The 14,557-nt window shown below is 44.4% G+C and overlaps 1 protein-coding gene across 3 annotated transcripts in view; it reads left to right on the top strand.

The window, feature by feature from the left end:
- LOC145357087 (F-actin-monooxygenase mical1-like) overlaps positions 1 to 14,557 on the top strand; it is a 119,979-nt gene that overhangs the window by 67,816 nt on the left and 37,606 nt on the right. For all 3 annotated transcript variants that reach the window (XM_080210194.1, XM_080210192.1, XM_080210193.1), the window contains exons 16-20: positions 992 to 1,150; positions 2,667 to 2,847; positions 7,285 to 7,373; positions 9,749 to 9,800; positions 11,312 to 11,401. In XM_080210194.1, the coding sequence (XP_080066320.1) occupies positions 992 to 1,150; positions 2,667 to 2,847; positions 7,285 to 7,373; positions 9,749 to 9,800; positions 11,312 to 11,401 (571 nt within the window). The remainder of the gene's footprint in view (positions 1 to 991; positions 1,151 to 2,666; positions 2,848 to 7,284; positions 7,374 to 9,748; positions 9,801 to 11,311; positions 11,402 to 14,557) is intronic.

Genomic DNA, 14,557 nt, shown 5'->3' with positions numbered 1-14,557 from the left:
GAGTGGAGCGCCATATCCTGTTCTTACGAGGGCATCTTTCAGCGTCTGGAGGTCTCTGTTGCAATCCTCCTCATCTGAGCAGATGCTGTGTATACGGAGGGCTTGTCCGTAGCGGATGTCTTCTTTAACATGTTTAGGGTGGAAGCTGGAAGTTCCGCACATATGAGGTCGGCCTCAACCGGGATCTTGGGTTCATGTCACACTATCTGTAACCCCCATGACTTGTCTGAACTTGCAACACTTACTGTCCTGTCTGGAGACAATACACATCTCTTTAACCTATGCTTAATGCTATCTCCACTCATTGTCTGCACCTTTAAGACTTGAAGAGCAGATTAGCTGTAAAGACTTGCATTCTAATCAGTATTCTGTAAACTGTGTGTGTCTTTATATGTCCTGTTTGTGATCAGAACTCTCCACTCACCCGACGAAGGCATAGCGTTCCGAAAGCTAGTGGCGTTTACTACCAAATAAACCTGTTGGACTTAAACCTGGTGTTGTGAGACTTCTTACTGTGTTAGCCAGCAATACCCAGAGGTGGGACATCCTCCCACATGGGGGCTGATGCCACAACTTAGCAATTTATTGTCCGACAACCATTAAATCTGGATAAAAGCAAATTACTGTGGACGCTGAAATCTGAAACCAAAAGAGAAAATGCCGGAAAATATCAGCAGGTCTGGCAGCATCTGTAAGGAGAAAAAAGAGCTGGTGTTTCAAGTCCAGATGGCCTTTTGTCACAAAGGGTCATCTGGACTCGAAAAGTCAGCTCTTTTCTCTCCTTACAGATGCTGCCAAACCTGCTGAGATTTTCCAGCATTTTCTCTTTTGGCATTGGATGTTGGATTAAATGGGCTCATGCCTCTGCCCACCCACCTAACTTTTTATTGGGTGAATGGGAGCCATCAGCTCCAATTAAAATCCAGCCTCATGTCTGTAGATTCTAGATTCAATGACAGAATGTCACTGAAAGATCATAATCTGTGTTTAGTCAGAAGCTGAACAAGAAAAGTTACTGAAGAAGGATTCAAATGAGGCTTTTGCTGACGAACTGTCAGAACATTCACGGCAGAACATGGAAAGCAGCAACTCACAAGTAGAACAACCACAGGAAAAGACCGATGAGGAAACAGCCGACATTGAAAGACAGGTCAGAGCTTCAGTGTTCAAAACTGGCAGCCAGGTCTCAATATGATACATGAGCTCCAGGAAATATCAACCACTTACTCAAATACAAATGTGTGTGTGAATGTCATGCAATTTTACAGCAGAGAAAGAGGCTATACAGCCCATCATGCCTCTCTGAAAGAGTTATTTAATTATTCCCAGCGTTCCCCATGGGCAAACAAACGCTTCTTTTCAGCTTCAGTTTTTATTCTTTCATGGGGTATAAGCATCGCTGGCAAGGCCAGCATTTGTTGCCCATCTCCCATTGTCCTGGTGTCGCTTGCCACCTCATTTCAGAGGGGAGTTGAAAGTCAGCCACATTGCTGCGTATCTGGAGTCACATGTCGGCCAGACCAGATGAAGGACAGTAGATTTCCTCCCTATAGGGCGTTAGTGAGCCAGTCGTGCTTTTACAACAATCACGATAGCTGGCATGGTCACCATTGCTGAGACCAGCTTTCAATTTCAGCTTTGTTAATTGAATTTAACTTGGACCAGCTGGCATGGTGGGATATAGGCCCATGTTCCAGAGTTTGGGCCTCTGCATTACTAACCCAATATCCAATAAGTAACTATTGAATCTAACTTTCAGGCCATACTTTCCAAATTCTAACAATTGATGCAAAAAAACATTCTTCATCTCTCCTGCAATTCTTTTGTCAATTGTCTCAGAGTGTTCCCTAGTCACAGACCTAATCAAAGTGAGTTATATCCCAAATTCACTCTTGCACACAGACTGCAGCCTAAATCCATTGCCTTAGATTGATAGGCCACACAATCTGTAACATGACAAGAGATATAATATCATGCTTATAATATATACTCTATATCATATGCACAAACATGGCATTGTATATACAAACATTAGCAACATTTAAGAAGCATCTGGATAAGTACATGAATAGTAAGGGAATAGAGGGATACAGTCTGAGTCAGGGCAGGTGTTTTTTTAGTTTAGTTAGGACATCATGATTGGCACAGGCTTGGAGAGCTGAAGGGCCTGTTCCTGTGCTGTACTTTCCTTTATTCTGTAAAGAGCAGAAGCAAACCATTCACCACCACCACCACCAACATCCCCCCGCCCCGCCTGCCCCCACCCCAACCTGTTCTGTCATTCAGTAAGGTCACTGCTGATCTGATTGTGTCCTCAACTTCATTTGCCTACCTGTTCCCCCATATCCTTGAATCTCTTATTGATCAAAAGGGGAAGTGCAGCTAGCGCAAACACTGCTCTTAGCTGAGGTGGAGAGCGGAGAAGTGGGCAACAATTTTGCCACCATGAGGTAAATCCAGATTTTGAGAACCAATGGAAATCCCAAGACTGAGTGAGGGGTCAACACGACCACAATGGCAATCTTCTTTCCAATTAAAGATGTGTATACAGTAAGGTATACAGTGTAAAGATAACAGGGTATAATGTATATATGCATTTAGGATGCAAAGTACCTCTGTTTGTATTTCATGCTAATGTTGGATGTGTCTTGTGCCTTTTACCTCAGGGCTCTTTCAGACAAGCAGTTGGCCCCAGCAGCAGTGAGGTGTGCTATTTCTGTAAGCAGCGGGTCTACGTGGTGGAACGCTTCAGTGCCGAGGGCCAGTTCTTCCACCGGGGCTGCTTCATGTGTGACCTCTGTGGCACCACCCTGCGCCTTGGAAACTACGCGTTCAACAGCAGAGATGGCAAGTACTGTCAGGGGCATTTTTTTTACAAATTGGTTCTGAGGAGGTCAAGATGAGAGAACCACAGCACATTCCATTACACCCACACAGTGTCCAGGCGTAGCAGAACACTGCTGAATGCAAGACTGAAGTTTCCTCTGCTTTGCCCCACAAGCCACATCGGTGTCAACCACAGGAGGAGTGACCCTGCGTCTGGAGACTTCTTGTCATCCCATGGTCTCTTTGAATGAGATTGCCAGTTAACATCATGTTAGTCTTGTGCTGCGTACCCAGTATGGACTGGATTATTTCAGTTCATGAAGGATGTTTACTGCAGGAAACTTTCATGCTGTCTCTTTGGGCTATAGGTAAACAATGGCCCCTGTGATGATAGGCTAGTTGCTAACCATTTTTTTTTTGTTTATATCCAATTCAATCCAATCATAGTCCAACTCAAAGTTTCAGCAAGTGAGACATTCCAGATGCAAGCTGACAAGACAGGCTCACCACTTCCTTTTTTGGGCTTGATCTACATGATCCAAGCTGATTGGAGCAGGCATTGCACCTTCTCCCAGACTTGATCTCATTTGCATCTTAGCCAAAAGGCCAAGATGCCACTTTACAAAATTGCTTCAAATGAAGCCTCAGTGTAACCTCGTGACTTCAACTAAGTGCAGGATGCCAAAACTACACTTGATGTTAACAAAAAAGCTGAGAAGCTAGTGCCTAACCATTGCTCCATTCCGTCCAGCTTTACATGTACATTGAACATAAAGAACATAAGAAATAGGAGCAGGAGTAGGCCATCTAGCCCTTCAAGCCTGCCCCGCCATTCAGTAAGATCATGGCTGATCTGTCGTGGCTCAGTTCCACATTCCCGCCCTCTCCCCATAACCCTTAATCCCCTCTCTTATCAAAAACCCATCAACCCGCGTCTTAAAAATATTTAGCGAGGTAGCCTCCACCACTTCAACGGGCAGAGAATTCCAGAGATTCACCACCCTTTGAGTGAAGAAGTTCCTCCTCAACTCCGTTCTAAACCGCCCCCCCTCTATCTTGAGGCTGTGCCCCCTAGTCCTATTATCCTTTCTGAGCCGGAAGAGTCTCTCCACCTCTATCCTATCCATCCCATTCATCATCTTATACGTCTCTATAAGATCCCCCCTCTTCCTTCTAAACTCCAACGAGTACAAACCCAGTCTATTCAGCCTTTCTTCATAGTCCAACCCGCTCATCTCCGGTATCAGCCTAGTGAACCTCCTCTGCACTCCCTCCGAGGCCAAAATATCCTTGCGCGAGTGCGGCGACCAAAACTGCACACAGTACTCCAGCTGTGGCCTCACCAGTGCCCTGTACAGTCGCAGCAAGACCTCCCTGCTTTTATATTCTATCCCCCTCGCTATAAACGCCTTCTTGATCACCTGCTGCACCTGCAGACTGGGTTTTTGCGACTCATGCACAAGGACCCCCAGGACCCTCTGCACTTTAGAATGCTCCAGCTTTTCGCCCTTTAAATAGTAATCCCTCCTACTATTATTCCTGCCAAAGTGGATAACCTCACAGTTGCTAACATTGTACTCCATCTGCCAGGTCCTCGCCCACTCGCTCAGCCTATCTAGATCCCTCTGCAGACTTTCTACACCCTCCGCACAATTTGCTTTTCCACTTATCTTCGTGTCATCAGCAAATTTTGTCACCCTACACTCAGCCCCCTCCTCCAGATCATCTATATAAATGGTAAATAGTTGAGGCCCCAGCACCGATCCCTGCGGCACTCCACTAGTCACCAACCGTCAATCAGAATAGCACCCATTGATACCAACTCTCGGCCTCCTATTAGACAACCAATCCTTTATCCACGCTAACACCTTACCCCCAACTCCATGCCCCCTAACCTTCTGAAGCAACCTTTTGTGTGGCACCTTATCAAACGCCTTCTGAAAATCGAGAAACACCACATCCACCGGTTCCCCTCTGTCTACTAGTCACATCCTCATAGAATTCCAATAAATTTGTCAAACACGACTTCTCCTTAACGAATCCATGCTGCGTCTGCTCTATCAAACAATTCTTCTCAAGGTGCCTCGCTATTTCTTTGACGGATTCAAGCATTTTTCCAACAACAGACGTTAAACTAACCGGCCTATAATTCCCTGCCTTTTGCCCGCTACCTTTTTTAAACATCGGCGTAACATTAGCAAATGGTCACAAATATTTATCTACCATTATCAATAATTGCTAGTAACAGCAGTAAGTAATACCTTTCCATTCTGTTGCTGGATGAAGTTCACAGAAACAGTAAGCCTTAAGTATTAATCCATGTTATCTCAGTTTATGTGTAAGCCAGAGACTAAGAAAAGGATTTTGAGGTCCCACCAACAAGCCATGAACGAAGATGGACAGGTCTGAAAATACTAGCAGCCCCTTTCTGGCATTGGACATGTTGGCTGAAGCAGGTTCAAGGCTGACATGAGAGGGGGAGCAAATTAGGTTCGTTGAGACCTGTTGGTCAGTGGGGATTTTTCAGCTGGCCTCTAGTTTCTCAGTGTGCAGGTGGGAGGATCAACATCCTGGACAATAGACCTGGCTGTCAGTGCTCCAGGGCACCTCTACAGGCTCTCCCTGCCTGTCTGGGTGAAAGTGTGAAAGATTGGTGGGATTTTCCTCTCCACTCCACAACGTAACAACCCACCCACTGATTGCCCCCTCACACCCTGCCCAGTGCTGGCCTGGCTGTTTTCTCTATTATTTTTTGAAGCCACTTTCTTGTTGAAGTGCCTCCTCAGTTCTTTACCATTTACTGCAGTTAGAAGCTGGAAGGCCTCTGATTGGCCCTGTAACTTTGAGAACCTGCCCAGCATCTTTAATTAGACAGAGTAGTTGTCTCAAAGCTGATTAAGAGGACAACCTGGTCAAAATTTTGAGGAGGGTGGGTTCGGATACCAAACTCCTGTTTGCCACTCCCAGTTGTGAAAATTCAGACTATCTAACTGGAGGAAAGTTACATAAGAACGTAAGAAATAGGAGCAGGAGTAGGCCATCTAGCCCTTCGAGCCTGCCTCGCCATTCAATAAGATCATGGCTGATCTGAAGTGGATCAGTTCCACTTTCCCGCGCTCTCCCCATAACCCTTAATTCCCTTGTCTGTCAAAAACCTATCTACCCGTGACTTAAATATATTTAGCAAGGTAGCCTCCACCACTTCAACGGGCAGAGAATTCCAGAGATTCACCACCCTTTGAGTGAAGAAGTTCCTCCTCAACTCTGTTCTAAACTGCGCCCCCCTTATCTTAAGGCTGTACCCTCTAGTCCTGCTGTCCTTTCTGAGCGGGAAGAATCTCTCTACTTCTACCCTATCCATCCTTTTCATTATCTTATACGTCTCTATAAGATCCCCCCTCATCCTTCTAAACTCCAACGAGTACAGACCCACAACGAGTACACACTAACCTGATCCAACCTTTATCCAACACTCATACATGTGATCACAACAGCATGATGATCAGGAATTTCTCATTTTTTTCCTTTATTTTATCATGGGCATTGCTGGCAAGGCCAGCATTTGTTGCCCATCCCTAATTGCCCCTAAGTTGAATGACTTGATAGGCTAATTTAGAGAGTAGTTAAGAGTCAATCACATTGCTGTGGATCTGGAGTCACATGTAGACCAATCCAAGTAAGGACAGCAGATTTCCTTCCTTAAAGGACATTAATGAACCAGATGGATTTTTATAACAATTGACCATAGTTGTCATGGAGCCCATAGCTGAGATTAGTTTTCGATTCCAGATTTTTATTGAATTGATTTTAAACTTCAGCAGCTGCTCAGGTGGGATTGGAACGTATATTCCTTAGAACATTAGCCTTGGCCTCTGCATCACTAGTCTGGTGATATTAGCACTATGCCACCATTTCTCGTATTTAGTGGACTGTGGCTAATTCAAATGGGCCACATGCTTAGGTTAACTAACGCGGCACAGACAGGCAGTTAGACCTGGGCTTCTCACTACAGAACTCAGCAAATCCCCAAATCATCAGAAGGTGAGTTAGGGGCAGCATGGTGGTTAGCACTGCTGCCTCACAGCGCCAGGGACCTGTGTTCAGTTCCAGCCTTGGGTGACTGTCTGTGTGGAGTCTGCACATTCTCCCTGTGAATGCATGGGTTTCCTCTGGGTGCTCCGGTTTTCTACCACAGTCCAAAGATGCGCAGGTTAAGTTCATTGGCCATGATAAATTGTCCCATAGTGTCGGGGGACTAGCAGGGTAAATACATGGGGTTAGGGGGAATAGGGCCCGAGTGGATTGTGGCCGGTGCAGACTAGATGGGTCAAATGTCCTCTTTCTGCACTGTAGAGATTCTGTGATTCTATGAGCTGAAGGCTGCTTTGTCGGATGGAATGGCAGAGTGGAGAAATTAATTCATGAAGAAAGGAGTAACCACTTATTCTTTTGTCTTAGGAAAGTTCTATTGCACATTTCACTATAACGGATTGTTTGGCTTGAAACAGAGTAAATGGGAAGAGACAGATCAAACACCCAAAGACAAGGTAGGAACATCATTTCTGTTACTATGCTAAATGAGTTATAATCTGGTGGAGTCTACTTTTAGAGTGGTAAATTATCCTCTGTCTGGCCGCTTTCCTGATGTAATTGCAAAATGCCTTTGCAAGAACTTAACTTTTAAACTGCTAGATTTTATCCATTCATAAATATTGGTACTCTGCATCAGGTGAAGAGAAACCTGACCGTACCAGGTCTCTGACCCTGTCAGCTCAACTTAAAAGCAAAGAGCTGTAAATGCTGGGGGTCTGGAACAAACACAAGAATGCTCAGAATGCAGGGCCCACCTTCAGTCAATAACAACAGAGAGAACAGACAGGTGGATGTTTTGAGCAGGGTTATTCTGACACCATTGAAACATCGTTTCTCCAGTTTCTCTGAATATGACACCCCAAACGAAAGAACCCTAGTATTAGCATGTATGTGGGCTGAACAGTCACAAGGTAGAGTGGGGTACCAGCATTGGATGGGCTGTACTAATGTCCAAGAAGAGTAAATTTTGTGTCAGTGACTACAGCAGTGATAAGGAGTATTCTTTATTCTTTAAATTCAAAGTAAGGCAAGTTCAACCAGGAGGCATTATTTTTGATGAGTTCAATGTAAAATTAAAATAGATATGGTAGGCTAAAGAAAAACAAAGACTTGTATTTGTATGGTTTCTTTTCATATCTGGGGATGTTTTCATCCTGATTCACAGGAATTACCTTTGAAGTACAGTTACTGTTATTATATAGGCAGATTCGATAGCTAATCTGTACACAGCAAAATCCCAAAAGCAACATAAGAGCCTAGGATTGAGGAGCAGGAGTAGGCCATTCAGCCCTTCTAGCCTACTCTGCCTTTCACTAAGGCTGATCTGTTTGTAGTCTCGACTCCACTTTGCTGTCTGCACTCCTATAACACTTGATTTCCTTGCTTATCCAAAAGTCTGTCAAACTCTGCCTTGGTAAAATTGATTACCCAGCCCCCACTTCTTTCTGGGGACGAGAATTCCACAGAGGAGACTAATGAGAAATTTATTCTCATCTCCATTAACAGTAGACCTCTTATCCTTGAGCTGTGTCCCCTGATTCTTGTCTTTCCCACAAATGGAAACATTCTCACAGAATTCACTCTATCAACTCCCCACGGGATCTTATCTAAGACAGATGGCCAAGTAATCTGTTTCCCGCGTTGATGACTCAGAGATATAAATGTTAGCTAGACTCTGGGAGAACTCCATGCTTTTCCTTTTCAAACGTACCATTCAATCATCCCTGACCAGAAAACCAAATTACATTAGAATGCCAGACTAAACCCTGACAATTTTTCTATTTTGGCATAAATGTGAAGACAGGATATTTCTCTCTAGGAGTGATTCCACCGACAAAGTATAGGTCATCTATATAAAAGCAAACTTTATTTAATAACGCAGTTGAAATATAACTAACAAATGAATCAGCTTGACCATTGAACAATATTTATATTACAGTGAGCAGTTCTTTATTTAGAATGAAAAATATCTGGACTAATCCACTCATCCTGAAATTACAGCATTGGGCAGAATTTTATGTTTTCCCACTGTGTGGGTTTGTGGGCTGGTGGTGTAGGGTGTGGGGCAGGGGCGTGAGGTTGAGGGGGGGGGTAATTACTGACCAATTACTGATGTTTTATGGGCTATTCCCACCCAGCCTCAATTTTCAGACTGGCAGGTGGGAAAGTGAGTGTCAAGGGGTGACACATGCACCCTGGAGGTCCTCTTTCTCCTGCACTCAGCCGATCCACCAAAGCTCAAACCCGCCCTCATCTTCCCTCCCCTCCCTTCCCTGCCCTGAGACCTCCAAGCTTCCTAGAATCCTGGGACCTAGGCTCCAGGGACTGCAGTCATGTCCACTGCAGCTTCTGGCACTGCAAGGACAAGGGAGCTGCCAGTAAACCTGATTGGCCAGTAGCACTCTGAGACGGGATTTCCTCCAAAGTGAGGGGCAGAAGCCCCACCTTCAGACAACTAATGCTTGCTAGAGTGCAAAGTGGTTGCGGGACTGGCAGTATTGGTAGGCATGTGTTCTCTGCCAACTCTTCAAATGGTGGGAGGGAAACCCCATCAACCGAGAAGTCATGGCCATTGAGTATTTGTCAAATAGAACTTGATGATAGGCTGGGAATATTAGGAGACTGGAGAGCTGGGTGGTAACGGCAGACTAGGGTACCAGAGAAATCAGCCTCAATATGAGAGTAAATACTGTCAGGGATGGGCTCTGAGTACCAGATAGAGGATTCTAATGAGAAAGTAAAAGTACTGGATGGATGGGCTTTGGTGGACTGTACTAAATAGATTTATCCTTTCTATGGCTTTTCTTACCTCCTCTTTTCAACTTGACAGGAATTTTTGGGTGAAGCAATGGAAGTGGACAATGCTATGAAAATGAGTGGAGGTAACTGACTCACCTTTAATAAGTGCTATCATGTGATTTATTTTGATAAACGGTAGTCTATTTAAGACACTCCATAAGTCACTCATAACACCTCACTGCAATCATCCATTAGATAATATAATGCTATCTATAGGGTTACTCTAGTTGATGATTCATTGTTGAGTGCCTTACATACAAAGAGGTCAGAGGTCCCACATTCTGTTTTTTACAAATTAATTTTTACAAGATGTGGTCCTCACCCTCTGGGGCAACATTTATTGCCCAAACCTAACTGATTTGAGAGTCAGCCACTTTGCTGTGGATCTGGATTCACATGTAACCCAGACCAGGTAAGAACGGAAGATTTTCTTCCCTAAAGGACATTAGCGAACGAGATGGGTTTTTACAACAATCGACAATGATTTCATGGTCATCATTTGACTTCCAGATTTTTTAAAATTCAAATTTCACCATCTGCCATGGCAGGATTTGAACGCAGGTCGCCAGATCTTGTTCTGGGTCTCAGTGATGGTAGTGCAGTGATAATACCACTGTGCCACTGCCTCTCCAGGTGTGCTGACCTTTGTTGAGACAAGTGCTGCTGTTAGTGTTTTTGATTTGGCCTAGACAGAAGATAATCAGGACCAAATCTCCTATCCAGAGATCACCATTTGAAGGTGGCTGTGTGTTAATGCTAGGTATGGTCAAGATTGAGCATGGCAGCAATGCTTCCAATGGTCATCCTATTCACTAACACTGACTTTCTGAATGGACATGTAAAGAATGACCATTGAAGTTGGACAATGGAGAAAAGACAACTGAAAGGAAAGTTCAACAAATGATGCCCACACCTTGTTGAAAGGAAGCTTAAACAAGGGGTGAAAAATTGGAGTGGAACTAATCCACAAATTTAAAACATTTTGGTTGTATGATTAGCATACTATCTAAATAGGCACACTGTTAAGTACAGGACCCAATGAACTACTTCTGTCAAGAATCACTTTTCTACTGTAACATCATGCTGATCATAGATTAACCATCTCTCCTGTGGTCATTGACCTCTGGCACCATTTCAGTTTTCAAAATTTGCCCCTGTATTTTGATTTCCTTACATAATCTCTCACCTTCCTGCCTTTGCAACCTCCACCAACTCTACAGCACCCTCTTTGCTTCATGAACTCTGGCCTCTTGTCCATCACTGATTTCTATTCCTCCACCATTGTTGGCTGTGCCTTCAGTAAACCAGGCCCTGGGCTCTGGAATTTCCTACCTCAGCCCTTCTCTCTACCACATTTTCCACATTTCAAACGGTTTTTAAAAGTACCTCTTTGACCAAGATTATAGTTATCTATCCCATGATGTGGATCATTGCTAAAGTTTGTTCATTAATGCTCTTGCGACACTTCTTGGGGCATTTTATTGCATTAAAGACATTTTATAAATGCAAACTCTCAGATAAATTGACTGTGTTTCAATGTGTGAGGCCATGATGCAATGAAAACTAATGTTGCATGGACTCTTTATGTTCATAGATCACATTCCATCCGCAGACCAAGCTGAAGATATTGACCATGAAGATGCTATAGAAGGCCAGATGAAGAACGAAAATGAATATGAAAGAGGTAATAATCAGTGTGATGAAGAGACAGAACTGCCAGGAAAACATTAGTTCAACAAAATCATAAGGAAACAAATCCTATTCACAACACGTGGAAGAATTGGGCAGTAGGAGGAGGCAGGAGGACGTGTTATTTAACCAGTCTAGATATTTCTGTTCCTGCCTCTTCAGTGAATCCAGCTCCCAATGGCCTCATTTTAGTTGGAATTACTGTACTTTATTTTCCAGGAAAAATGTGCTCTAGATACAATTAGGAGAACAACAAAATGGTAATCCAATGGGAATTGAGGTGGCGGCCATCTTGGGGTCAATCCAAAGACAATTAATAGACTGTAGTGATTTTTACAACTGGAACCTTTCAGAATGTGTGATAAACAAAGGGAAGGATACGTTCAGAAAGATCACAAGGATAAATACCAAACGGAAAGGTTACCCCATGACCTCCACCGTCTAGGCAGGGCAGGAGGTGAACAGGAACTGCCATCCAGTTCCCTCTATATCACATCCCATTCTGATTTTAACATAGAACATTACAGCGCAGAACAGGCCCTTCGGCCCACGATGTTGCGCCGACCAGTTACAAAACAATGACCCACTAACCTAAACCAATCCCTTTTCGTCCATAAACCTATCCACGGATCTCTTAAACGCCCCCAAACTAGGCGCATTTACAACTGCAGCAGGCAGGGCATTCCAATCCCTCACCACCCTCTGGGTAAAGAACCTACCCCTGACATCCGTCCTATAACTACCCCCCCTTAATTTAAAGCCATGCCCCCTCGTGCTAGATTTCTCCATCAGAGGAAAAAGGTTATCACTATCCACCCTATCTAAACCTCTAATCATCTTATATGTTTCAATAAGATCCCCTCTTAGCCGCCTTCTTTCCAGCGAAAACAACCCCAAATCCCTCAGCCTCTCCTCATAGGACCTCCCCTCCATACCAGGCAACATCCTAGTAAACCTCCTCTGCACCCTCTCCAAAGCCTCCACATCCTTCCTGTAATGTGGGGACCAGAACTGCACACAGTACTCCAAGTGCGGCTGCACCAGAGTTGTGTACAGTTGCAACATGACGCTGCGACTCCTAAATTCAATCCCCCTACCAATAAACGCCAAGACACCATATGCCTTCTTAACAACCTTATCTACTTGATTCCCAACTTTCAGGGATCTATGTACACATACACCTAGATCCCTCTGCTCATCCACACTATTCAAAGTCCTCCCGTTGGCCCTATACTCGACACATCTGTTATTCCTACCAAAGTGAATTACCTCACACTTCTCCGCATTAAACTCCATCCGCCACCTCTCGGCCCAGCTCTGCAACCTGTCTAAGTCTTCCTGCAAACTATGACACCCTTCCTCACTATCTACCACACCTCCGACTTTGGTGTCATCAGCAAATTTACTAATCCACCCAACTATACCCTCATCCAGATCATTAATAAAAATTACAAACAACAGTGGCCCCAAAACAGATCCCTGAGGCACACCACTCGTAACCGAACTCCATGATGAATATTTACCATCAACCACCACCCTCTGTCTCTTATCCGCTAGCCAATTCCTGATCCAATTCCCTAGATCACCCCCAATCCCATACATCTGCATTTTCTGCAGAAGTCTACCATGGTGAACCTTATCAAACGCCTTACTAAAATCCATATACACCACGTCCACTGCCTTACCCCCATCCACCTCTTTGGTCACTTTCTCAAAAAACTCAATAAGGTTAGTAAGGCACGACCTACCCGTCACAAAACCATGCTGACTATCTCCAATCAATTCATTACTCTCCAAATAACTATAAATCCTATCCCTAATAATTTTTTCTAAAACCTTGCCCACAACAGAAGTAAGACTCACCGGTCTATAATTCCCGGGGAAGTCTCTGTTCCCCTTCTTAAACAATGGGACAACATTCGCTAACCTCCAATCTTCCGGTACTATACCAGAGGCCAACGACAACCTGAAGATCAGAGCCAGAGGCTCTGCAATCACTTCTCTTGCCTCCCAGAGAATCCTGGGGTAAATCCCATCCGGACCAGGGGACTTATCTATTTTCAGACCCTCCAGAATATCCAGCACATCCTCCTTATCAACTGTAACACTGTCAATTCTACTCCCCTGCAACCCAGTGTCCTCCTCAGCTATATCCATGTCCCCCTGCGTGAACACCGAAGAGAAATATTGGTTCAATGCCTCTCCAATCTCCTCCGGTTCCACACATAACTTCCCTCTGCTGTCTATAACTGGCCCTAATCTTGCCCTAACCAACCTCCTGTTCTTGACATACCTATAGAACGCCTTAGGATTCTCCTTAACCCTATCAGCCAAAGTCTTCTCATGTCCTCTTTTAGCCCTTCTTAGCTCACTCTTCAACTCCCTCCTAGCCAATCTAAAGTTTTCTAGTGCACTACCCGAGCCCTCACGTCTCATCCGAACATAAGCCTCCTTTTTCCTTTTAACCAACGAATCAACTTTTTTGGTGCACCACGGTTCCCTAGCCCTACCAATTCCTCCTTGCCTGACAGGGACATACCTATCACGGACTCGCAGTAGCTGCTCCTTGAAAAAACTCCACATTTCGGATGTTCCCAGTCCCTGTAATCTCCTAGTCCAACCTATGCTTCCTAATTCTCTCCTAATAGCCTCATAATTACCCTTCCCCCAGCTAAAACCACTGGCCCGAGGTTCATGCCTATCCCTTTCCATTACTAAGGTGAACATAACCGAATTGTGGTCACTATCACCAAAATGCACCCCAACTTCCAAGTCTAGCACCTGGTCTGGCTCATTTCCCAGCACCAAATCCAACATAGCCTCACCTCTAGTTGGCCTATCTACATACTGAGTCAAAAAACCTTCCTGCACGCTTTGTACAAAAACTGACCCCTCTAACGAGCTAGAGCTATAACAATTCCAATCAATATTAGTAAAGTTAAAATCCCCCATAACAATTACCCTATTACTTTCACTCCTAACCAGGATCGTCTCCGCAATCCTTTCCTCAACCTCTCTAGAACTTTTAGGAGGTCTATAAAAGACTCCCAACAGGGTGACCTCTCCACTCCTATTTCTAATCTCCGCCCATACTACCTCAACAGACAAGTCCCCATCAAACTTCCTCTCTGACACTGTGATACAGTCCCTG

This window comes from Carcharhinus amblyrhynchos, chromosome 22, assembly GCF_965287045.1.
Source record: "Carcharhinus amblyrhynchos chromosome 22, sCarAmb.v2.hapA, whole genome shotgun sequence".
NCBI classification, from domain to species: domain Eukaryota; kingdom Metazoa; phylum Chordata; class Chondrichthyes; order Carcharhiniformes; family Carcharhinidae; genus Carcharhinus; species Carcharhinus amblyrhynchos.
This window is presented reverse-complemented; position numbering and strand designations above follow the sequence as displayed.